At 43.2% G+C, this 26,611-nt stretch overlaps 1 protein-coding gene across 5 annotated transcripts in view; it reads left to right on the top strand.

The window, feature by feature from the left end:
- The window catches only part of DAZAP1 (DAZ associated protein 1), an 87,047-nt gene extending 61,520 nt beyond the window's left edge, over positions 1–25,527 (top strand). For 2 of the 5 annotated variants that reach the window (XM_073547204.1, XM_073547202.1), the window contains exons 7-12: positions 397–479; positions 2,200–2,353; positions 6,693–6,722; positions 6,813–6,956; positions 7,051–7,227; positions 24,535–25,527. In XM_073547204.1, the coding sequence (XP_073403305.1) occupies positions 397–479; positions 2,200–2,353; positions 6,693–6,722; positions 6,813–6,956; positions 7,051–7,227; positions 24,535–24,707 (761 nt within the window). In that variant the 3' untranslated portion in view covers positions 24,708–25,527. Of the gene's footprint in view, positions 1–396; positions 480–2,199; positions 2,354–6,692; positions 6,723–6,812; positions 6,957–7,050; positions 7,228–7,540; positions 7,603–24,534 lie in introns of all 5 variants that reach the window. The other 3 variants (XM_073547205.1, XM_073547206.1, XM_073547203.1) reach the window with 3 other exon arrangements.
- The last annotated feature ends 1,084 nt before the right edge of the window (positions 25,528–26,611 follow it).

The raw sequence follows: 26,611 nt of genomic DNA, 5'->3' as shown, positions 1-26,611 counted from the left end.
CTGCAAAGCAAAATGCCACCAAGAAGGAAGCAGCAGAGTTGCAAGCAACTTCACAGCACATGCTAGTTTCTAAGTACACTCAGATGCCATTTGCAGCAAGATGACATGGTTTCTATTTGGGTACCTTACAAAATGATATTTCTGGCTCCCATTCCTTGACATTTTGTCCATGTTTGACTAGTGATCTTTTACTGACATATATGATTGTAACCAGATTTTCAGTGGTTAATTAATTCTCCCACTTGTCTACAAGTCAGCTTGCTGTTTTCACTATGGCTGGAGTTGCTATACCCTAATCCTGCTGCTGAGGTCTTGGTTTTGCTCCTAATACTGTTCATCATCCTGTTTTGTGTCACAACACCCTGCTACCTTGATTCACTCTTCGTCGTTGGCTAGGTTTTGGATTTATAACTTTCGAGGACGAACAATCAGTGGACCAGGCTGTCAACATGCATTTTCACGACATCATGGGCAAAAAAGTGTGTAGTTGTAGTTTTATTTTACCTTAAGACAAAGCCAAGTCTTGGGGAGCAGTCAATGTCCTTGGTGAAGTGATGTTTTTTTTTTTTTGTTTTGTGTTTTTTTTTTTTTTCTTATTATAAAAAGTTGGGGATGTGAGCATTTTATAGTTCCAGTAGGAAGAGGGAATGTTTCATGTTAAAAAATTGGAAGGATGCTCAGTAAAATTCAGTTATTGCTAGTTCTGTTCTTCTTGCTCCTAAGTCATGGAGTCCTCAAGGACATCTCTGCTGCCTAAGGTTTGGCTTGATGCCATTCCTTCTGAAGTCACGGGGTTTCAAATTCATTATGCAACGGGGACAGGAAAAAAGTATTTGGCAAATGGAAGACTTCATGAAGGACTGGATGCTGTTACTGTTTCATTACTGGGTCACTTACTGTGAAACTTTGGTACAAAAGCCATGTTCTCAGTAGTTTAACCATTCTGCAGTAAAGTGAACTGTTCATACTGTGTTGTCATGTCTGAGAGGTCTTGCATCGCTAACGTTAGGGGTTAGCGATAGTGGTGTAGGCTCATATGTAGGTTCCCCATAATTTATTCAGTGGCTAGAGAAGACTGCGTAGGAGCAATTACCATTTGTAGCTACAGGTCATGCACAACTAATAGTGCCACACCAGGCTGGATGTTTATAAACTAGCACAAGATACATTCCTTGAGAGATACACTATTATCATCGCTGACTTCTAAAACTTCCTGAAATAGTAATTTCTGTTGTTCAGACTGGCTGGCTAGTCTGATCATTTGATGGAGGACACACTAGTTAGAATGAGGACAGAGAAGAAAACTTCTCTGGGCCTCGCTCATCCTCTTATATTCTATCTATGGATTGCTATACAGTCTGAATAATGGAGGACCGAAAATGAAGATTCACTGTGGAATTATGTTCCTCTTGTATATAATTGTCTAGTACAAGGGAAAGCTTTAAGTCATGTAATGCAGTTTCCAGCTGCTGATTACGTTTTATGATGGTGTCTCATATAGTATGTCTGTAGCACACAATAGTTCAAATAGAAGATCTTGACAGGACCCCAATATATTCTTACAGACAAAAAAATGTGGGTGAGACCAAAGCGATGGATTGTTGCTACTGCTATGTAACTTTAACAACACAGTATGAAGAATATGCTTCTTATTGACCAAACTGTCCATTTTGTATTACTTGCATGTTTTGTTTACTTTTTTTGTTAGATATAGTGTAAGATTCTCTTACCACATCCATTCCCTCTGACATTATTTGCGAGTTAATTAAATTGAGATTCTTAAAGCGTTAGCCTGGGGAAGGTAAGTCTTTATCTTCCATTAGCTATTTTTGACGCAGCCAATCAGCAGCCTCCCTAGCAGTATCCCAGCCCCATGAGATTCTCTGATAAGAAGAGAGCCCAGACTACTATTCACATGAAGCGAAGTCCAGTCCCGACTCGGCCCTACAGTCCGGATGAGAGTGTTTTCTTTTTAGAGCTATAGTAATAATCCCTAGTTTTCCACATAGAGTAAGATATATATTTGCTTTATACTGTGTATGTTAAGCTTCTCAGAGACCCATATAGAGTCCTTTAATATAAGATTAATTAAATTAAGTATTAGAATGCTAAGCTTATAAGTATAATTTTGGGTGTAGTGGGTGGGGAGTGGGCAGTAACTATTGAGCTATTTTCTGATCAGTCTCTGTCTTTGTTTAGGTGGAAGTAAAACGAGCTGAACCCCGTGATAGCAAAAGCCAAACTCTTGGATCTGCAGGTTCTAATCAGTGGGGAAGTAGAGGAATGCAAAGTGCAGCTAATGGGTGGACGGGCCAGCCTCCTGCCACTTGGCCACAGAGCTACAGTCCGCAAGGTGAGACTATTACGTGGATATAAATGTTGCAATCATGAAGTGGGTGGACAACTTGAGATGTGAATCATGAATCCATCAGCTCCTCGGCAGACTGTTTACATCATTTTATTTATTTTTTAATTTTACTGCCAGAAATAGACAGTAAATTGTGCTAAGAAATCCTGCAGACAATGAATAGAGGGTAGGTGCACACTCTCAACCTGCACTCCATTGTCATGGGGCTCTGTATAGCTCATTTTGATTAGAGTAGGTTTCAGCAGTTAGGGTACTGTTACACCTAGCGATGCACCAGCGATCCCGACCAGCGATATGACGCAGTCAGGATCGCTGGTGCATCGCTAGGTGGTCGCTAGTGAGCTGCCACTCAGGCAGATCTCACCAGCGACATCGCTGGGGACGGGGATCGCTACTTACCTGTCAGACGCGGCGATCCTGCGTCCTCCCGCCCGGCTCCACGCGTCGCTCGTCGTCACAGCAGGAAGCGCCGCAGGAAGTGGCCGACGAGGAATGGTCCAGCAGCTTCTCGTGCAATCAGCGGGGGAGCGGGTCGGAGGTAAGTATCACATGCAGCGATATCGCTAGCAATATCGCTGCAACGTCACAAAATCGGTGACTTTACAGCGATATTGCTAGCGATATCGCAGTGTGTAACGTGGGCTTTAGACACTTAAACAGCAGTCGGTTAAGTTACAACCACTCTTTTGGATAAACATGGTCCCAAACACTTTAACCCCTTCCCAACATATGACGTATAGTTACATCATATATGTTTGGTCCCTGACTTAGGTGTGTGAGCCTGCATCTTTCCCAGCAGACGATGGCTGAATTCAGCTATCATCCACCTCTTGACAGCAGCAGGTTGAGCAGAGTGAATGCTACACTTCCAAATTCAAACAAAATAATCTAAAGTACAATATAGTGCTCTTTCACTTTTGAGCTTTTCACTGTGCCTGAAAAGAATTTCACAATTTTACGTAGGTTATTAGCGCACTCAGGAGAAATTGCATAACAAACTGTGAGGTCCATTTTTTTTTCCTTTTAGCTCTTATAAAAATTAAAAACTTTGATGCTAAAACATTTTAGTGGTAAAAATGTCATTATTTATTCTTCACTACCCAGTGGTATAACATTCTGTCAGGCACATGTGGTGTCAACATGCTCACTACAACCCTAGATGAATTCATTGGAAGTGTAATTTGTAAAATGGGGTCACTTATAGGGAGGTTCTGCTGCTCTGGCACCTCAGGGGCTCTGCCGATGCGACATGGCACCCTCATACCAATCTAGCAAAATCTGAACTCTAATATTTCACTCTTCACTTCTGAGCTTTGTGCGGTGCCTCAAAAGTAGTTTTTGACCACATGGGGGTTTTCGTATGCTCAGGAGAAATTGCGTAACAAATTGTACCATTTATTTTCTCCTATTGCCCCTTTTGAAAATTAAAATCTTAGTGCAAAAGCAACATTTTTGTGGAAACAAAGTTAATATTCCGTTTTTACATCCGATTGTGAATCGTCTAAAGGTTAAGAATGTTCACTACACCCATAGATAAATTCCAGAGGTGTAATTTACAAAATGCAGTCATTTGTGGGGGTTTGCCACTGTTCAGCCACAACATGGAGTCTGCTATCTAATCCAGCCAATTTTGCACTCCAAAATCAAATGGCACTCCTTCACTTTCAAGCCCTACCGTGCATCCAAACAGTAGTATTCCACCACATATGGGCTCTTTGTGTACTTAGAAAGAAATTGCCCCAAAAAATTGTAAGGTCCAGTTCTCCTCTTACCCTTGTGAAAATGAAAAATTTGGGGATAAATCAACATTTTAAGGGAAAAAGGTTTTTTTTCCTTCCACATTGCTTTAATTCCTGTGAGACACTTGAAGCGGTAAACTTCTTGAATGTGGTTTTGAGCACTTTGAATGGTACAGTTTTTAAAATGGTGTCACTTTTGGCAGTTCCCCTCAGTCACTTCAAATAGGATGTGGTCCCTACCTATTGGTACAAAACCTATTTGTTTTGTAAATTTTGTTGGAAAATTGAGAAATTGCTGATCAACTTTTAACTCTTCTACTTCCTAACAAAAAAATATGTTTTAAAAATGCTTGTGTAAAGTAAACATGTAGGAAGTGTTATTGATCTTTTTTGTGTGATCTAATGATCTGGATTAAGGGTATAAAAATTTAGTTTGAGAATTGCTATATTTTAACTAAAATTTTATATTTTCAAAAATAAGCGCAAGAAATCTAGACCTAAATTTGCCATTAACATGTCTCAAAATCACTGGGATACATTGAAGTGTTCGAGAGTTATTAATTCAGAAAATGACACTGGTAAGAATTATAAAATTTGGCCAGGTCCAGAAGGTGAAAACAAGCCCTGGGAAAAAGGAGATAACACACAGCTGTAGATGTTTTTTCATCCGAGAGAATCTGGCAGATTATACAAATGACATTTGGATTAGAACATAAGAGCATACTAAAGAGAAGATGGAGAGCAGCATTTCTCCATCTTCTCTGTTGTCAGTGCGTGGAAATTGGACTGCATTCAAATCTCATTCAAGTGCAGTCCAATTAGTTTCAATTTCTACACTGATTGACTTTCATGGTTGAGTGCAATCCAAACATTGGATCAAACTTGGACACGCAGCTTATTTATTTTTTCACTGACAGAGTGAGGAAAAAGTCAGACATGTGTAAGGCCCTAAAGACTGGTCTGGGTGCGATCTGATGTTTTATCATATTGTACTCGGACCATTAATATGGCCATATGCACCTGCTCTAACAATGATAAAACCACTAACCATTTTTGAAGCAAAAATGCTGACAAAACTCTCAAACACCTTCCCTTTGATTTGTATGTATAGTTCAGGCCACATCTTTCAAATGCATGGCATATTTGGAGATCTGAAGCAGTTAAGATGCTTAAAAGCTTGAACAGCATAGCAGTTCGTTTTCACATAGAAATGAATGTTCATATTTTGAATGTTTTGTTAGCGCCTTTTCAGGTGAGTTTCGGAGTGGACTCGCTCCAAACACACCTGAATTAAAAAAAAAAAAATTGTGAACATACCCATGAAGGTGTTTTCTAGGCTCTGTCATGATTTCCCTCTACTCCCATTGCGATTGAGAGGTTAAATAACCACAAGTATTGAAATCGTGCTGACATTTCTACACCTTGATTTGAAGACAATAGTTTTTTTGTTTTGTTTTTTTGTTTTTAGTAATGCATCTTAGTACAAAACTAATCTAAAAATGTTTAACTCATGCAGAATGTTCTACAGCAATATTCCATTGTACTTTAAAAATAAAGTTCCTATTTTTTTATCAACCCTTCTGCAATATGTCACAATAAACAGCCACAAACAAACTATGTGATGCCATATCCAGCATGTGACCCATATTGGATAATCTCATTTCAACATTGTATGTATCACCCAAAATCATGGTAACTATAGGGAGATTAGGCATTATGGAAACTGCCGAATTCATGATCATGTGATAGGTTCCAGTGCAAAGCTATCTCCTGGATTTACACTCATAAATCATTACCTCACTACCTTGTCTTATTTGAAAAGATCCCTCTAAAGCAGGGTTCCCCAACTCCAGTCCTCAAGGCCCACCAACAGATCATGTTTTCAGGATTTCCTTAGTATTGCTCAGGTGATAATTGCATCACCTGTGCAATACAAAGGAAATCCTGAAAACATGACCTGTTGGTGGGCCTTGAGGACTGGAGTTGGGGAACCCTGCTCTAAAGAGTTAATCCGCACACATTATAGTAATATTGGCTGAACCTGCCAATATCAGTGGGTTCAGCCAGCAGTTGTGTAATGGGAGCCCTGGACAATTTATTGTTGGGGAAAATATCGGGCTGCCAGATATGTCTGGCGGAGGCTTTCTCAGAGACCACAGGAGTGCTTGGCAGACAGCCATGTAATGTTTCTAGCTGGCTTTAAGACTTACATGGCACTGCAATTTGCTAATTTGTAAAATTAATTTTGAAGTTCTCTACCTTGTAGGCAACTGAATGATGGTGTATATTCTATGGAATCTTTTATTCCCTATCCTGTTTCTTTTGATTTTTGTTACACCCTTCATGGCAACATAAAATTGGAATTTGCACAGTAGAGTTGAAAGCCAGGACATGTTCGTAGTGTTTGCCCTTGTGAGGGCAGACCAATCATTTTTGCACATCCAAGTCCTCATCTTTCCCATTTAGTTGGGGCATCTGCAGAGAATAAAATTAACGTTTTGCTTTAATGTATTAAATACCTGTTCTTTTTATATGTATCATAGTTAATTTCTTGGCCTAACATTCATAATCCATTTTCTCTTTAGGTATGTGGATGCCAGCTGGACAAACAATTGGTAAGTAACTGGACATATGTCTTTGTAGTTACTCTATTACTCGGGCAATTCACATCAATCTCTCCTACCTTTTGGTTCTTCCTAATGCAGTCTTCTCCACAGGCGGGTATGGTCCTCCTGCTGCCCGGGGTGCTGCTCCCCCACCTCCAGCTTTCCCCTTCTTAGTGTCAACACCACAAGGAGGATTTCCTGCACAAGGCTTTCCACAAGGATATGCAACACCACCTCCTTTTGGTAAGACGTAGTGTAATTTTATCCTATTTAATTCAGGCTCTTCTAATAGAACTAATCCCGAGCTATCCCTATATATTTTGATGTGTTATTGCAGGCTATGGCTATGGCCCACCCCCTCCCCCTCCTGATCAGTTCGTCACATCAGGAGTTCCAGCACCAGCTGGTACTCCAGGAGCAGCGCCACTGGCGTACCCTCCACCACCAGGACAGACAGCTCAGGATCTCAGTAAACCCCCTGGTGGTCAGCAAGACTTTGCTTTTAGCCAGTTTGGTAAGTGGTGTCCTTGTGCAAGTTTTGTCCCACGATATGTCATTTGAGGGTGGGTTTCAAAGACTCTTGAAAAATGTCCCAGTGACCAGCTGACTGTGTTCAATGTCTTTTCAAAAGTATTCGTAATCTCCTTACATCTTCGTATAAAACAAAGACACCCATGTCCTACCCAAACTTCAGAGTGGACCGCTCCATGTCTGACCTTGCCATGCACAAAAAGCCTATTACCTGGCTGGGCGGGATGTCAGGTTGGGGTTGTAGTGCATGCCTTAACCCTCCCACTTAAAAAGCCTGAAGAAATCACTCTTTCCAGGAAATGCCTGCTTTGTGAAATTGTCCGAGTGGATCTGAGCTCACTATGAAGGACATAAAAAGGTAAGAAATGGTAGGTAGCGTTAGATCCTCCATCTCAATTTTGGAGGCCCGTTGGATTCACATGCATGGGAAAAAAATAACCTGCCATGGAACAGATCTGATTATGGGGTTCCAGTCAGTTTTTGATATTGAAATTTTTGAACATCTACATTAATGCCCCTTCTCATAATATTTATTTTTTTATATTTTTTTTAATTATTGTATAATCTGAAATACATTACTTTCATGACCTCTTTAAGTTTAGGTTCCTTTTAAAATTCTAATAAATCGCTGCTAATACTTTTATTACTTGATAGCTTACATAACTTCTGTCTTTTGTTCAGAGGTCGAGTTATGCAGTGTTAACTGCCACATCAGGGATGTTTAAACTGAACCTAAACTTTTAAAAGAACCCATCTCTTGTGCAAACAAAAGCTCCCTGCCTTGTACAGCCCTGTTCTCCCTAGATCCTGCCACTTTTTTCCCTTTCTATCTGCGTCACCCCATTGCAGACATATTCACATTTATTGCTTTTGGAGCACAATATGTGAAAGCTCGGCTAGTAGTGCAACTAGTCATTTTTTCAGTTTTCTCTGTAAGAGCGCAGTGTCACGCCTCCCTCTCAGGCTCAGCTAATCACAACTCTGCATCATATCAGACAGACTGCAAAATGAGTTGCTGACCTGTGATTGGCAGTGTCTGGTAGGGAGAGGTAAAATTACATTCCCCTAGAGAAGACAGTGAAGAAATGCCCAGCTTGGCTATAGGCAGAGATTTCACATATTTCACTCCAAAACAATAAATGAGAATGTCTTTGCAATGGAGCAACACCTCCACAAACTGCAGATTCATGGGGGGAGTGGGAGTTCAGGGATTTTCACAAGTTAATTTTTTTTTTTTTTAAGTGTTAGGTTTTTTTAAGGGAATCTGTCATCTGCAACTGAAATTGAACTGTTTAGACTTTCATATGGTGGTATAGTTGATTTTTTTTTTTTTTTTTTTTTTGTGAATTTGTTTTGCAGATAAACAGTTTAAGGCCGGTTTCACATTAGCGCTTTTTCAGCGCGCGCACGGCCGGGGGTAGCTCCGCCCCCGAGCCGGCTCTCTGCCCGGCGTGCCCGCCCCTTGCTTGTAGCGCCGCCTACTAGCGGACAGCGGCGCCTGCGATCGGCGCACCCTATCTTTAGCATAGGGTGCGCAGATCGTGCGCAGGCCGTGCGCTAGTTGCGCTTTGACCTGCGCTGCGCACTTTTGACGGTGCGCCGTGCGCGCCAAAATCAAACTTTTCGGATTTTGGCGCGCACGGCGCACCGTCAAAAGTGCGCAGCGCAGGTCAAAGCGCAACTAGCGCACGGCCTGCGCACGATCTGCGCACCCTATGCTAAAGATAGGGTGCGCCGATCGCAGGCGCCGCTGTCCGCTAGTAGGCGGCGCTACAAGCAAGGGGCGGGCACGCCGGGCAGAGAGCCGGCTCGGGGGCGGAGCTACCCCCGGCCGTGCGCGCGCTGAAAAAGCGCTAATGTGAAACCGGCCTTAGTAAGCGCTTCAGTGCACCATTGAACTTTGGTGCCCCCTCTACAGCTGTGGGGGAGTTGAGAATGAGCACAATGTCGGTGTGTGCACATGCTCGCCTCCTGCATGTCAGTCAAGGCCCCGTCACACACAGCGAGATCGCTAGCGAGATCGCTGATTTTGTGACGCAACAGCCAGCTCACCAGCGATCTCGCTGTGTGTGGCACGCATCAGCGACCGGCCCCCCCACCGGGTATCGCTGATCGTGCAAGAATGTCCTGGGCCATTTTTTGATCCTTGGTCTCCTGCTGGCCAGCACGCATCGCTGCGTGTGGCAGCGGGAGAGCAACGATCAGCGAGCTCCCAGCGCTCTAAGCAGATGCTGGTATCCATGGTAAATATCTGGTAACTAAGCGCGAGCCGCTTAGTTACCCGATATTTCTCTTTTCCCCGGATGACACCACCGAGAGGGGATCCGCCCCATGGGGACAGGAAACCTACAGACAAAAAGGTGGTACCTCTCTCCCGCATCAGTTGGTTTCTGTCCCCACAGGGAACCTATGGACTCACCAGTCGTAGTTGGATGCCGGGACCGACCATTCCGGAGGAGCGGGGGGGGGGGGGGGGGTTCCCTGTCCCGACTGGGGTGGTGACCCGAGGTGCCACCGCTGGAAGGTCAGCGGGCCTCCAGGGTGTGCGGAGGGTGGTGAGGCGGCAGAAGTATTGCCGAAGACCGCCTCACCCAGGAGGGGGAAAAAAAGCACTCCAGGGCAGCGCTGTCAGCGGGCGCTGGAAGCTCCGGTGGAGTGGGACCGCTGCAACGCTGGGAGCGGCAGCGTGCAGGGGCCTGCGGACGTCACCGCCGCCGCTATGCGTCTCTGGGAAGGATCTCAGAGCGCACTTGCGGGGGGCGGAGCCTAGTGACGTCAGCTGCCGGGCGCGCAATGCATCTCTGGGGTCTGGAATTTGAAAGGGCGCTGTTGACCAACAGGAGCTTCTCCAAAAATTTAGTGTCCACCCTCCTACGGTGTAGGAAACCAGTAACCACCAGACCGTACGGGAGGATCTGGAGGAAGTTCCTCTCAGTATCAAATACGAAGCGCAGGGGGGGGGGGTTTACCTCTATCAAAGATCTTAGAGTTCCTGCAGAAGGGCTTAGAGCAAGGCTTAGCTACCAGTACATTGAAAGTTCAGGTGGCGGCCCTAGGGGCCCTTTACAACTATAACTTGGCAGGGAACCATTGCGTGGCCAGGTTCATCAAAGCAGCCGGTAGATCCAGGCCAATACCTTCCCTAAATACTCCTCCCTGGGACCTAAACTTGGTACTCTCAGCCCTGTCCAACCCTCCCTTTGAACCATTACAAGAGGCCCCTCTAAAACTGATATTGCTCAAGACCTCCCTCTTGGTAGCCCTGACATCGGCCCGCAGAATCAGTGATATCCAAGCCCTGTCAGCCTTCCCTCCGTTTACTCAGATCCTAGAGGATAGGGTGGTACTTAGGACAGACCCAGCCTACCAAAGGTAGCATCCCAATTCCACAGAAACCAGGAAATCTCACTCCCTTCATTTTGCCCCAATCCCAAAAACAGGAGAAGAGGTATTACACACATTAGCTGTTAGGAGATGCCTAATTGAATACCTAGAGGCCACCAGGGAGTGTAGAAGGGATAGGTCTCTTTTTGTGTGCTTCCAGGGGCCAAGAAAAGGGCAGAAGGCATCAAAGAACATGCTGGCGAGGTGGATAAGAGACGCCATCACCTTGTCATACTTGTCGCAGGGGGCGAACGTCCCAGACAGAATAACAACCCACTCCACAAGAGCGATGTCAACTTCCTGGGCAGAGAGATCAGGCGTCTCCATTGAGCAGATATGTAGAGCCGCTACTTGGTCCTCTCCTTCAACTTTCTTTAACCACTATCGGCTGGACCTAGCCATGTCCTCAGATCTAACCTTTGGTGGTAGGGTGCTGGAGGCAGTGCTCCCCCCCTAATAGATAGTCTTTGCAATTCTCTCCGTGGTGCCGTCATGGGGGAAAGAGAAAATCGTAGTTACTTACCGTTAACGGTATTTCTCTGAGCCCATGACAGCACCCATATATTCCCTCCCTACACGCGTGGGGTGCACACTTATTGTAAATACAGTTTAGCCAAATAGTCACGTGGTGTCTCCTACGCAGTTTAATGATTATAGAAATGTTCTTTTTCTTAAAGTAGTTCATGTTATAGACCAAAGTTCCGTTAAATGCTCTGTAAAACAACTGATGCGGGAGAGAGGTGTACCGCCTTTTTGTCTGTAGGTTTCCTGTCCCCGTGGGGCGGATCCCCTCTCCGTGGTGCCGTCATGGGCTCAGAGAAATACTGTTAACGGTAAGTAACTACGATTTTACCTTGGATACCAGTGTCCAACGCGAGCACGCAGGTATTCAAGGTACACAGCGGGCAACTAAGCGACGCGCTCGCTTAGTTACCCAATATTTACCTTGGATACCAGCATCCTCGCTGGTTCTGATCGCTGGTGAAATCTGCCTGTTTGGCATCTCACCAGCGATCATGTAGCGAGGCACCAGCGATCCTGACAAGGTCGTATCGTTGTCGGGATCGCTGGTGCATCGTTATGTGTGACGGGGCCTTCAGTGTGTGCTTGTGCACTAATCTCCCACTACTGTGTAATGGCCACTTGCTACACATAGGTTCACATGGTAGCATCCAGACACTACACAGGAGAGGGAGTTGAGTGCGCACACATTAACATAGTGCTCGTTCTCAACCCGCTCCTGTCAGCATCGGCCACCCGTTGCTGTGTGATCATCTGTGGCGCTAGCGGCTGCTACACAGGAGATGGTGATGAGAACGTGGTCCCTGCAATGTCAGTGTGTTTAGGGCTGGGGAGTTAAATCAGGCAGCGCTCCAAAGCATGTACATTCAGTCACCATGAGGGGAGTATTGTATGTGAGGGGGGTGGAAAGGTGCATTGGGCCACTAGCTGTGCCAAGGGTGCATCAAATCGCCTTCATTTACATATTAAATAAAACTGTTTTTCTGTAAAACGAATTTACTAAAATCTACGGTATCATTATGATTTTGTTTTTTAGTGGCTAAGTCTAAATAGTCAAATTTGAGTTTGGAAGGAGGAGTAACAGGTTCCCTTTATAGCATCACTCCACCTCAGTACAACAGACGCTCCACACCTCTTTGGTGATCAATGTAATTGTTTTCTCGAGTAGAAGGCCTCAGAACTTCTGCGTTAAACTCGGTAATGTCTTGAACCCCTTCAAGACCCTGCCCTTTTTCTTTTTTGCGTTACTGTTTTTGCTCCCCTTCATCCCAGAACAATAACTTTATTTTTCCATCAATATGGCTGTGTGAGGGCTTGTTTTTTTGCTGGACAAGTTGTACTTTTGAACAACACAATTAGTTTTACCATATTCTGTACTCAAAAATGGGGAAAAAAATTCCAAGTGTGGTGAAATTGAAAAAAAAAGTTCAATTCCACAAGTTTTTTGGATTTTTTTTTTACCATGTTCACCAAATGCTAAAACTGACCTGTCTCTATGATTCTCCAGGTTATTACAATTTCTTAGACACCAAACATGTCTAGGTTCTTTGTTTAAGTTGTGAAAAAAACCCAAAGTTTGTAAAAACGAAAAATTGCGACATTTTTCAAGACACGTAGCGTCTACATTTTTCTTGTTCTCGGGTTAGGTGAGGGCTTATTTTTTGTACGCCGAGCTGACGTTTTTGGTGCAGATAACATCTTTTGATTGTCTGTTGTTGCATTTTAATGCAATGTCGCGGCAACCAAAAAAAATTCCGGCATTTTGACTTTTTTTTCTCACTGTGTAAGTTTGATTTTTTTTTTTTTGGTTTCTTTTGAAAGGGGGTGATTTAAACTTTCATTTTTTTTAAAAAAAAAAATTTTAAAACTTTTTTACTTTTGGCATGCTTCAATGGTCTCCATGGGAGACTAGAAGCTGCCACAACCCGATCGGCCCTGCTACATTCAGGCAATGATCACATTGCCTCTATGTAGTAAAATTACTTGCTATGAGTGCCGACCACTGGGAGGCGCGCATAGCAATCTGGCACTGACAACCATAGAGGTCTCCAGGAGACCTTTGATTGTCATGCCAACGAACCGTTGACCTGCGGGGGTCACGGTGGGAGGATTGCCGGGCCAGTGGCCGGAAGCGCGCTTTAAATGCCGCTGTCAGTTTGCCAGCACATGTCAGCTGTTCAAAACAGCTGACATGTCCTAGGAAAGATGTGGGCTCAGCGCCAGGGCCCACATCAAAGGGAGGGAAGCGACCAAATACGGTGGAGGCCGTAAAGGCAATCTGTCGCCACATTTTACTTATGTAAACTAATATGGGCATACAGGTTATTGACTGCTGAGGAGAGTGATGCCTTTATGCCTCATATCAGATGCCTTGTTGTGGTTAAATCACCCTTTATTCCTTTATATAAATGAGCTGCTCTGGGGAGGACACTACCTGAAAGCTAACTCTGCCTCCAGAGATTATTTTACATGACTTGGGAGCTACCAATGTGACATATGTAACTAACACAGAACAGGAGAAATGAAATTTGTCGTCTTGCTTTTCTCTGAGCTCTGTTGCATTGGAACCCTTTCTACTTCGAGATGGAAGCTGAGAGAAGTCTGCAGATGTCTTTTATAACCACACACAGCTCTGCAGAGAGCGGCAAGTACACAGAACTCTGCCTCCAGAGGTTATTTTACATGTCAGGGGATTACTAGTGTGATCTTCCAGGCAGTGTCCTCCCCAGAGCCAAGAGGTCATTTACATAGTGATAAGAGGAGTTATCCACAACAAGGCATCTGATATGAGGCATTACAGGTATCACTCCTCAGCAGTCTAAAACCTGTATTCCCATATTAAAGGGAACCGGCCACCCCCGCCCAGGCGTTTTTAAGTAAAAGAGCCACCTTGTGTAGCACTACGACTGCGGGGCGGGATCTATGGCTGCGCGATACGAAGGCAGGCCGAGTGTGATGTGAGCACGGGCACGTCGGGCAGCGCTGACTGCGCATGCCCAAGAAGATATAGTACAGCGCAGGTGCCGCATTTCAAAAGAAAACTGAGGAGGCGCCAAATACGAAATGAGTGACGGATGCAAGGCGTCTGTCAGAGGGGGAAAGACCTGCCCCCTGTCAAATTTCAGGTATTTTTCAACAATTTTATAAACTATTATTTCGGCAGTGGAAGGCAAGCTAAGTAACCGAGCCACCTTGACAGAAGGCAGCATCAGTGCTGCACAAGGTGGCTCTTTTACTTAAAAACGCCTGGTGGGGTTGACAGGTTCCCTTTAATAGTTTAAATAGTTCAAATATGGTGACACATTACTTTTAAGTAAATTGCATGTATGACTGTTTGACTGGAGCTCCACATGAAATGAACCAGTATAAATTGTGACTTTAGTATATTTATGTATTTGTTTACATCTGAGCTCTGAATAATCCTTTAATTTATCCATGGATGTTGATCTGATTGTCTGTGAAATGGCCCCATTAAAATAAAGACTTATACCCACCTCCGATGCGGTCGCTGCCTCAGCTGGTGTCAACACTCTCGTTCCTGAGGCTCCTGTGAGGGTATGTCACTTGAGCCCGAGACCCAATCTGCTCTGGCATCACTGTCCCCACCTTGGGACAAATCAAACATCAAGAGGAAGTTAGAGCAGCAGCAGCCCTTACTTACTGTCCCCGCCTTACCGAAGGCGGGGACAGTGACTCTATTGCTGATTGGGTGCAATTCTTCCGTGAAATTCTGGAAGCAAAAGGCCAGAGAAAGCCATACACCTGACAAATACTTTAGATGCATACTATTTGTTTCCTCACAGCGGGAAATTCATTACTGTTCATTTTACATTTGTAGAACTCAAGCGGTGGGATGTCTGCTGTATGCATCACATAGGAGACAGTAGTGCTTGTGCATATACATTCATAGCAGACACTGGGATTGGTGTAGATACATCACATTGGAGACACTTGGATGGGTCTAAATGCATCACATGGGAGACACTGGGACTGGAGTATGTATAATTACATAGGAGAATGGGCTGGAGCATATACATCATATAGGAGACACTGCTTTCTTAACCCCTTTAACAACCGCCAATACGCATTAAAACGGTGTTCGTTAAGGGGCTTTATTCCCTTATCACCCTTTTAAGAATAACAGCGATCGGGAACAAGGGAATAGCGCTGCCTGGCACATGACAGCTGACACCCTGCAGTATTGGACCTGGACGGTTTTGCCACCGTTTGAGGCTGATTAACTCCTTAAATGCCAATGTGAATCGTGACAAGTATTTAAGTGATTGCAAGGGGGTCACAAGACCTCCCTTAGTAACCATCTGACCCCTGCAATGAGAATTGGAAGTCCCAATGGTTATCACTGTACCCTAAGGTTATGTAATGACCGCAGGGGTACGTTGACCTGTAAGATCCAGCTATAAGCTGGGTCTCACAAGCTGTCAGTGAGACACGGACTGCTCTCATGCACTGCTGCACATGAGTACAACAATGTATGAGATGAATAATCAAAAATAAATTATACGTGTCCCACAGTGAAAGTAGAAAAAGTAAAATATGTTAAAAACTGCAAAAAAGCGCACACATCACAAAAGCAGTTTCGCCACACAAAACACAGCATTTGTGATAAAAATAAACAAAAACAAATGTACACATAATTGGTATCACCGAACCTGGAACAACCTGCTCTATAAAACTGGCACGCAATAAAAAATAACTGAATTGCTGTTTTTTGTTCTTTCTGTCAGAAAAATCTGAATGAAAAGCAATCAAAAAATATTATGTACCCCAAAATTGTACTAATCTGCGGCTCATCCCGCAAAGAATAAGCCTTCATACATCTGTTCGCCAAAAAATTAAAGTTACGTTTCTCAGAATATGGTGATGAAAAGAACAAATTCATTATTGTAAAATATTGTTTTTATAAACAAACGCCTTTGCTGTGTGATAGCAGCAAAACCTAAAAAAAAACATATAAATCTGATATCGCTGGAATCGCACAGAACCAAAGAATGCACCTGCCTTATCACCTATACCGCATGAGGTACCGTGCAAAAATAAGAACTATTTTTGTGTTGCTTTGTTATTTCTTCATCCTGTCTCCCAAAAATAGGAATAAGGCTCGGCTCATACTCATTCTGTGCTCTCTGTTGAGCACTTACGTCGGAGTTTCCATTTAAATTCCCCAGAACTGCGATTCAGATAAAACCCCAGACGGAGCCACTCGCTTTTGAGGCAGAGAGTCTCTTTATACTGGTCTGTGTTCTGACAGTGTCTCCATCTGCCTCATAGTGGGTGGCTCCATCAGGAGTATCCCATACTCGTATTTGTGTGATTTACACGGAAAACCTGACGTAAGTGATCAGTGTAGAACACAAGATTGTGATTCAGCCTTATTCTGGAAGCAATCGAAAAATATTCCCAAAAATGTTACCAATAAAAACCCTAATTTATCACACACAAAACCAGCCCCCACTCAGGTCCTTCATCTGTCACTGGAACAATAGGGGGGTTACCACGTTACTGCTAGACCATACTCTGGAAATACGATATGGCTCCCGACTAGAGTTGAGCGACTTTGGTCGGATCGGGTTTCGTGAAACCCGAATGAAACAAAATAAGTTTCAGATGAAACTCGTCCGACTAGAGCAAAACAAAGTCGGAGTTTCGTCCGAAACCCGACCCCAATGCAAGTCAATGGGAAATAAAAGTCGGACGAAACTCCGACTTTTTTTTGCTCTAGTCGGACGAGTTTCATCTGAAACTTATTTTGTTTCATTCGGGTTTCACGAAACCCGATCCGACCAAAGTCGCTCAACTCTACTCCCGACCCCTCAAATAAAATTCAGTGAATTCTCCTCTCCCAAATGCCCCACTGTGCCTAAACCGCAGTAAGCGGCCACATGTTTGGCATTATTGTAGTGGGGATGGAGCCCTTAACAATTAACAGGGTGGCATATCTCCAGAAATGCAATCTAGGCACAATGTATGGGCACTAAACTGGCATATTTGCAATTCTCCAGGAATAAAAGCCTGGCGTGAATGTTAAATTCATGAGAAATTCCATAATAAATTATGAGGTCCGTTTTCACCTATTATCCATTGTGAAAATTAAAATTTGGGGCTAAAACATATTCATGAAAAAAATGAAAATTTTCCATTTGATGACCTAATGTCGTCAAATTCTGTGTAGCACCTGTTAGTTCAAAATGCTCACTATGCTCCTGGATAAAATCCTTGAGGGGTGTAGTTTCAAAAATGGAGTCACTTGTGGGGGGTTTCCGCTTTTTAGGCACATCAAAGGTTCTTCAAATGCAACATGACACTCGCAGACCATTGCATCAGTTTGCATTCAAAAACGTCTCTCCTTTCCGAGCCCTGACGTGCACCCATACAGTAGTCTTTCCCTGCAAATAGGATATCTGCGTACTCAGCAGAAATTGTACAACACATTTTTAGGTCCATTTCCCCTGTTACGTTGTGAAATTGAAAAAATTGTGGCTAAAAGTAAGGGTTTTTGTGTTTTATGGCTTTCTGTTATAAACTTCCTTGAAACACCTGTAGGTTCAAGGTTTTCACCAAACATTGATAAGTTCCTTGAGGGGGTCTAGTTTCCAAAATGGGGTCACTTGTTGCAGGGTTTCCACTGTTTAAACACATCAAGAGCTCTCCAATCGCGACATGGAGTTCGCTTTCAATTTCAGCCGTTTATGCGTTCAAAAAGTCAAATGGTGCGCCTTCCCTTCCAAGACCTGCTGTGCGCCCAGAGAATAGTTTTCCCCTACATATGGGATATCTGCGCACTCAGGACAAACTGCACTACAAATTTTGGGGTCCATTTTATCCTGTAACCATTGTGGAAAAAAAAATTAAATGTTCATTTTTTTCCTTCCCCATGGATTTAGTTCTTGTGACGCACCTGAAGGGTTAATAAACTTCTTGAATGTGGTTTTGAGCACCTTGAGGGGTGCAGATTTTAGAATGGTGTCACTTTTCTGCTATTTTCTATCATGTAACTCAGGAACACTTCAACGGATCCTAGCGATTCTGGGATTCTTTTTTCGTGACATTGGGCTTCATGTTAGTGGTAAATTTAGGTTGATTTTTGCGTTTGTGAAAAATCAGAAATTTGGCAAAAATTTTGAAAATTTCGCAATTTTCAAATTTTGAATTTTTATTCTGTTAAACCAGAGAGTTATGTGACATAAAGTGGTTACTAAATTTTTGGAAACAAATTTTTTTTTTTTTTTTTTGTTAAGTTATAAGGGTTAAAAGTTGATAAGCGATTTCTCATTTTTACAATAAAATTTACAAAACCATTTTTTTTAGGGACCACCTCACATTTGAAGTCACTTTGAGGGGTCTATATGGCAGAAAATACCCAAGTGACACCATTCTAAACACTGAACCCCCTCAAGCCACTCAAAACTACATTCAAGAAGATTATTAACCCTTCAGGTGCTTCACAGGAGCTAAAGCAACGTGGGAAGAAAAAATGAGCATTTTAATTTTTACAACAAAAATTTTCTTTTAGCATCAATTTTTTCATTTTCACATGGGCAACAGGATAAAATGGATCCTAAAATTTGTTGGGCAATTTCTCCTGAGTACACCGATACCTCATATGTGGTCATAAACCACTGTTTGGGTACATGGCAGGGCTCAGAAGAGAAGGAGCGCCATTTGACTTTTTGAATGGAAAACATGCTGGAATATTTAGCGGTTGCCATGTCACGTTTGGAGAGGCCCTGTGTGCCTAAACATTGGAGCTCCCCCACAAGTGACCCTATTTTGGAAACTAGACCCCCACCCCCCCAAGGAACTTATCTACATGCATAATGATCACTTTGAACCCACCAGGTGCTTCACAAATCGGTAAAAAAAAATTTTTTTTTTCACAAAAATTTTTCTTTTAGCCTCAGTTTTTTCATTTTCACATGGGCAACAGGATAAAATGGATGCTAAAATTTGTTGGGCAATTTCTCCTGAGTACACCGATACCTCATATGTGGTCATAAACCACTGTTTGGGCACATGGCAGGGTCCGGAAGGGAAGGAGCGCTATTTGACTTTTTGAATGAAAAATTAGCTCCAATCGTTATCGGACTTATCTAGATGTGTGGTGAGCACGTTGAACCCCCAGGTGCTTGACAGAAGTTTATAACGCAGTGCTGTGAAAATAAAAAATATTTTTTTCCTCAAATTATTTTTTAGCTCGCAAATTTTTATTTTCACAAGGATAACAGGAGAAATTGGACCCCAAAAGTTGTTGTCCAGTTTGTGCTGAGTACGCTGATACCCCATATGTGGGGGGGGGGAACCATTGTTTGGGCGCACGTAAGGGCTGAGAATGGAAGTACTGACGTTTTGAAATGCAGACTTTGATGGAAAGGTCTGCGGTCCTCGTTACGTTTGCAGAGCCCCTGATGTGCCTAAACAGTAGAAACCCCCCACAAGTGACCCCATTTTGGAAACTAGACCTTCCAAGGAACTTATCTAGATGTCTGGTGAGCACTTTGAACCCTCAAGTGCTTCACAGAAGTTTATAACGCAGAGACGTGAAAATAAAAAAATCATTTTCTTTTCCACAAAAATAATTTTTTAGCCCACAATTTATTTTCCCAAGGGTAACAGGAGAAATTAGACCACCAAAGTTGTTGTGCAATTTTTCCTGAGTACGCCGATACCCCATATGTTGGGGTTAACCACTGTTTTGGCACACGTCGCGGCTTGGTAGGGAGGGACCACCGTTTGACTTTTTGAACGCAAAATTGGCTGGAATCAATGGTTGCACCATGTCACGTTTGGAGACCCCCTGATGTGCCTCAACAGTGGAAACCTCTCAATTCTAACTCCAAACCTAACCCCAACACACCCGTAACCACAGCCCTAGTTCCAACCCTAGCCCTAGTTCCAACCCTAGCCCTAGTTCCAACCCTAGCCCTAGTTCCAACCCTAGCCCTAATGGAAAAATAAAAATTTATTTTATTTGTTTCTGCCTATGGGGGTGATAAACGGGGGGGTTTATTTACTTTTCATTCTATTTTGATCACTGTGATAAACTCTCACAGTGATCAAAATAGAATGAATGAATTAATCTGCAGCCGGCATGCGCCCGCCATTTTCCAAGATGGCGGCGCCCATGAATCAGGACCACGGGACACCGGGAGCAGGAGAGGGACATCGGAGGTACCGGGGGGTGAGGGGGGGGTCGGAAGGTGGGTGGAGCCTAGAGAAGGGGGAGGGGAGCAGATGATGGCGGCGGCACATTGCCGCCGTCAGTCGGTATCGGGGGCCGATCAGTCCCGTGAGTCGGGGGGGGGGGGTCGGATCACGGTCTCCAGCCATGTCCGACTATCGCTCTGATTGGCTGTTTCACTTTTAACAGCCAATCAGAGCGATCGTAGCCACGTGGGGGCGAAGCCACGCCCCCTATGGTGAAGGACAAAGCCCCCTGTATCTGAGGGTCGGGTGACCTTTCAGTGACCCCGGTCACCCGACCCGCATAGGCGTCATGAGTCGTTTTGGCACGACTTTTCATGATGCCTATGTGGCGTCAAAGGTCGTGAAGGGGTTAAGGGCATAAGAATTAAAAGTTAGAAAATTGTAAAATTTTTGCCAAATTTCCGATATTTTCACAAACGCAAGTCGGAGCAAACACATTCTACCACTATCGTGACGTATGATGTCGGAAAAAAAAGTCTCAATCACCGGGATCCATTGAATCGTTCCTGAGTTATTACCACAAAAAGTGACAGTGGTCAGAATTGTAAGATTTGGCCTGGTCATTAAGGTCAAAATTGGCTGTCACAAAGGGGTTAATGGGGATGGGAGTACAGAGCACATTAATTCAGCTCACAAAGGATATCCATATCCTGGTTACTGGTCAGCGTCTGGATATAATCCTTCATTGCGCAGCAGCGTTCATGTGCGTGTGCTCAGTGTAAAGATAAATTAAAGGGCTGGCAAAACAGGACCACAAGTCAAAGCATTGTGACCCCTGGGAGTCTACACAGGAGCCTGAGAAAATGACATTGTGTGCCATGTATGGCCTGCAGGCTGGAGGTTCCCCACCCCTGTTTTATTTAAACAAGAAGTATCGTGTCCAATATAAATCTAACCCATTTATTGTTTTATGTATACTTCTATTTAGTTCTATGGATGTATGTGATGTACATCCATAGAACCATATCCCACTTTAACTTATCACAACATATCCCAAGATGTTTGGCAGCAAAGTTTAAACATACATGGAAACAAATGCCATCCATTGCCCCATAGTCTTCCATGCTGAAAAATATTGTTTTTGACATGTAAAGGGAATTTCTCACCAGGTTTTTGCCACCTAATGTGAGAGCAGCATGATGGAATCAGTCTCTGATTCCAGTGGTGTCACTTAAGCCCCCGTTACACACTGCGATATCGCTAGCAATATCGCTGTAAAGTCACCGATTTTGTGATGACGTAGCGGTGATATTACTAGCGATATCGCTGCATGTGATACTTACCTCCGACCGGCTCCCCCGCTGATTATCGCTGGTCGCGCGAGAAGCTGCTGGACCATTCCTCGTCGGTCACTTCCTGTGGCGCTTCCTGCTGTGACGACGAGCGACGCGTGGAGCCGAGCGGGAGGACGCAGGATCGCCGCGTCTGACAGGTAAGTAGCGATCCCCGTCCCCTGCGATGTCGCTAGTGAGATCTGCCTGAGTGGCAGCTCACTAGCGACCACCCAGCGATTCACCAGCGATCCTGACAGCGTCATATCGCTGGTCGGGATCGCTGGTGAGTCGCTAGGTGTAACGGTACCCTTACTGGACTGCATACTGTAGTTTCCATAAAATCTGTGTTTTATCAGTAGATTATTAGAGGACTAGTAAACTGTCTGCCAGGTAGTTTAACATTTATAGGAGTGCTGTATAAACCCGTCCCCACCGCTGATTGGCAGCTTTTTGCCCATGTACAGCATACATAAAAAGCTGCCAATCAGTAGTATTCAGACAACCGGTAGATCTTCTGCAGATAAAACAGTGATTGTATGAAAGTGACACATTACTGGAATCAGGGTCTCTATAACTACATTATGCTGCTCTCGGGATAGCAAAAACCTGGAGACAGGTTCCTTTTTTACGATGTTTTTTTCTTTTTCTGCATGGATGCCTGACATACCATCTGTTGGCTTGGGCAGCATGGTGGCTCAGTGGTTAGTACTGTTCCTTTGCTGTGCTGTGATCCTGAGTTCAAATCCCACCACATTCCACATACTGAATGGGGTTCACAATCTAAGTTCCCTACGAGGGCATAGATTCCTACATATTCCTACATACGTGAGAATAATAAAAAAAAATATCTATCTAACCATCTCTCTTGCAGAAGGATGCTATGTTGGTGTCCAGTTTCTTTTTACTGGATGGCGCGAGATTTTAAATTGGCGTTGATAAAATGTAATGCGTTACACAACTAACGTGTTGTTGAGATCGGACATGTGTAATTATGCGTATTTTGTGTATCCATTTGTAAGTGTTGATCTGCTGATTTCTTTGAACACATTATCTTCTGGTATCAACTTAATTTTACAGTTAGCTACTAAATTGTACTTTATGGTCACTCTCACATTTCCGCATACTGATGGAGGAAATTTGCCTCCCCAAAACACTTTATAGGTGCACGCATACCATTTTTGTACAGTAACAAAACAGTGTCTTGTAAGTGGCTGCATCAATGAAAAGTCCTAACTCTTAGCCTGATATGAATGGTTTTAATGTCATGCTATTGCCCACAGTGTGACAGGGAAATGTTGAAAGTGCACAGTCCCCAGGCAGCATTGTCTGTCCCGAAAGAGATCCTTTGTCTTCTAGCTCAGATGGAACCTGAAAGCTGCAGCTAATCAGTGACTGCTGATTGATTGCCAAGGTCACATGTTCTCCCCGCCAGAAAAGGAAGTGAGGAAACTGGTGGGTGATGGTCAGTGATGTGGAGGAGCAACAGCGGTCTAGTTGCTGATGTTTTTTTATCACCACCGTTAATACATTTTAATACAAAAATATGTAGTGAATAATCCGGGTAAATAAGTTTTCAGGGCTGCTAAGAGAAAGAAATGAAATCCCTGCTGGTCCAGCATCACCAGTCAGCGATTCCCTGTGAGTCTGTGTTGGCATCCCTACTGCAGATCGGTCACTTACCAGTACACTACAACTTGCCGTAAGCTGTCAGCGACCATGGACTGGTGACATTGGAGAGGCAAAAATGAAAATGGGAAACGGATGTTTTTTTTTTTTAATAGTGAGGAAAATACTTTCCTGACAGTTTTTTATAAATGCAGCAGGAATGTTTAGAATACACCGATATTTCTGAATATATGCTGACCTGATACCCTGCTTTTGCCGGCTCCTGAAGGGCCAACACTTTAGTTCTGGAGGTTTTTGTATGTAGATACAAAATCTTTATTTGAATATTGAGCAGATCTCTTATTAGCGCTCCACACTGTTTATTACCAAGCTTTCCTGAAAGGCAAATCTATATAGTGAATTTATTGCTGTGTAACTAGGCAGATAAGACATTCTGAAGTCTGAGAAAGCTGGATACTGACCTCTGTCAAGCTGCAATGGAGAATATACTGCTTATATTAAAAAAAAAAAAAAAAAAAAAAGCCGTTTTGTTTGTATCAAGGCAAAATTAGTCTCGTCACCCAGTTTTCCTGTACACTGAACAGATGGCTATACGTGGGGTTTTATCCCTGTGCAGATCAAAATTCAGGATTCTGGGGAAGGTGAGCAGTAAGTTGTGCAGATATGTAAGGGAGGCCACGCTTGATGCATGCATGCATACATACATACATTCATTATCAGGACAATGGTGAGTAAATTACGTCCGGCTCCCCTTTTTTTAATGGAGGCCCCATTTGGTGTTTAATACTAGAATAGTTGCATATTATATGAGCAGTCTGATTACATTTGCCAATTTATACAAAAAATGGCTTCTATGCCCTTGTGAAGCACAACCCCTATGTGAACCACTGTTGGTATAGTTACTACTAACTAGATGCCTCCTACCAACAAAATGGCCATGGGTAAACCAAAAAATATGCATCCTAAAATCCCAGCCCCTTCCTCCTAAATTTCCATGCTCACGTATACTAGCATTTTTGGGGGAAGTAAACATGACTGCCTTCCTAATAGCATCTGCTTTTCTATTTTATGTTTTCACATTCTAGGCTATGGGACATAGGGTATTTTTTTTCTGTTAATAAATTACCTTTTTAAACTGAATAATATGATGTACACTTGGTGTGAGGTTTTTTTGTCTCGAGCACTACATTCCTAGTGTCTGTGATGCAGCACAAGTTATACTCGTCATATGTAACGTAATACTGTCCTTTTATTCTTTGTAGGATATGGACAGGACATGAGTGGGTTTGGACAGAGTTTCTCGGACCTCAGCCAACAGCCCCCATCTTATACAACAGGACCCACTGCACCAGCATCGGCAGGCCCGGCCGCTGGGGGAAGTGGCGCGGGACGAGGGCAGAATCACAATGTGCAATTCCACCCCTACAGACGTTAACATCAGGGAAGCGTATGCACAGAGGAGACTAGAGGGTACATCCACCTCTGAACTTGTGACAATCACCTGGTGAAGACCCATCCTGCTAGAGACTTTGGGAGGTTGTACGTTTGAAGGAGAAGCTGTGGGTGTTTGGACTAAAGTTTTTACATCTTTTTTTTGACCCATCAGCACAAATAAAGCCAATGAGTCACTGGTTCCAAACAGGGTTTTGAAAACATCTGCAGCTTTAACAGAACTCTTCAGGTTTTTTGGTTAATTTGTTTTCTTTTTTTTTTTTTTGTTGGGGGGAGGGGGGAAGTATTTTTTTTCTGAGCCTTTGTTTTACCATAAATTGTAAACTTTTATGTTTAAAGATATAAAAATATATACATTTAAAGATTGTGAATTTTTTAAAAGAAAATTTTCTACTATGTATGCAGGTTTATTTTTTAATTTAATTGCAGGGTTTCCGGTGACACTGGAGTTCAGAAAATTTTTAACTCCTTGCTTCTGAATATATTTTCCTTAATTTTATTTTGGGGTTGTGGGTTGTTGAGTGCAATAAGTCAGCATCTCAAGGTTACCCAATGAGTTCCTACTGAGTGTAGTTCTTAATTTTGTTACTTGACATGAGGCAGAGTTCAGGGAACAGCCACCTGCTCCGAAGTCACCAATGTAGAGAGTTGATTTATGCCCCATGCCTGTCGCATCCCTTTTGCTGATAATCTGGGGTATAGGAGCCATCTCAATGTAAATTCCTCAGGCTGAAGGTTTGCAGTGCATTTTGCACTAACTGGTGAATACCTCCTGGTTTGAATAAAGAAAAAATCCTTTTGGAGTGTAGCTTGTGGTGTCTTTCTTTTAAGAGACTTTCAGTTCTGCCTCAAACAAATTCTGAATGGAAAAAAGTCAGTGACTAACTACTTAATCTTCACATACACAGTTCCCATCTGATACAATTTAAAAAGCTCTGCCTACATTTCACAGGTTAATCTAATTGTATTAGTATTATCATTACCCAGTCTTCTAATAGATACAGTACAATTTGCTTTTATCACAACTGATATGTTAGTGTGAACAGAGCCATGTCATCATGTGTTTCTTCTACCAAGTCATGACAAATTCGCAACTTTTCGTTCTTAAAAGTATACACACCAGATTCTTGATGTTTTATAGAACTATGGAATATGGATAGCAGATTATGTTGGAAAGTTATGTCACCATCTCACATTTATGGCATTTCCACATGAGCACTCCTATATCTTATAGAGGCAGTCGGTACCTGTGTGATCAACATGACTTGTATATCAGTGCAAAACTTTTAGGCAGGTGTGGGAAAAAATACTGCAAAAGAGAAGTCAATATTTCATGTCCCTATTTCGCCTTCTAAGCATCAATTATTCTGGGTCCACTTGCACACAGTGTTTGAAGGAACTTAGCAGGAAGGTTGTTCCAAACATCTTGAAAAAATAACTGCATATCTTGTGTGTATTACTTGTGCAAATCCTTCTGTCTCTTCGTGCAGTCCTACACAGACTCCATGTTGAAATCAGGGCTTTGTGGGGGGGCTACATCATTCCTTGTTTTTTGTTGATAGATTTTAATGATACTGGTTGTATGCTTGGGGTTGATGTCCTTCTGCAGAATAGATTGGGCCAGACTCCTCCCTGATGGTACTGTACAATGGAGCATTGAGGACTCTTTCCGATCCAACGTCAGTCTGGAATTAAATGGAGAGACTGGTTTGAGCAAGCCACAGTATTGTGGTTTGTCCTACAACATGTTTAGAACAACCTCCCTGCCGAGTTCCGTCAAAAATACTGTAGTTAGAAAAATTGATGCTTTTCTCCAAGCAATGGATGGGCAAGCCAAATTTTGATTTATCTTTTGTTCCTTCAGTTTATTTTTATCAATTAACAAAA

This window comes from Dendrobates tinctorius, unplaced genomic scaffold (genome assembly GCF_039654945.1).
Source record: "Dendrobates tinctorius isolate UK_male_01 unplaced genomic scaffold, ASM3965494v1 ptg000011l, whole genome shotgun sequence".
NCBI lineage: Eukaryota > Metazoa > Chordata > Amphibia > Anura > Dendrobatidae > Dendrobates > Dendrobates tinctorius.
This window is presented reverse-complemented; position numbering and strand designations above follow the sequence as displayed.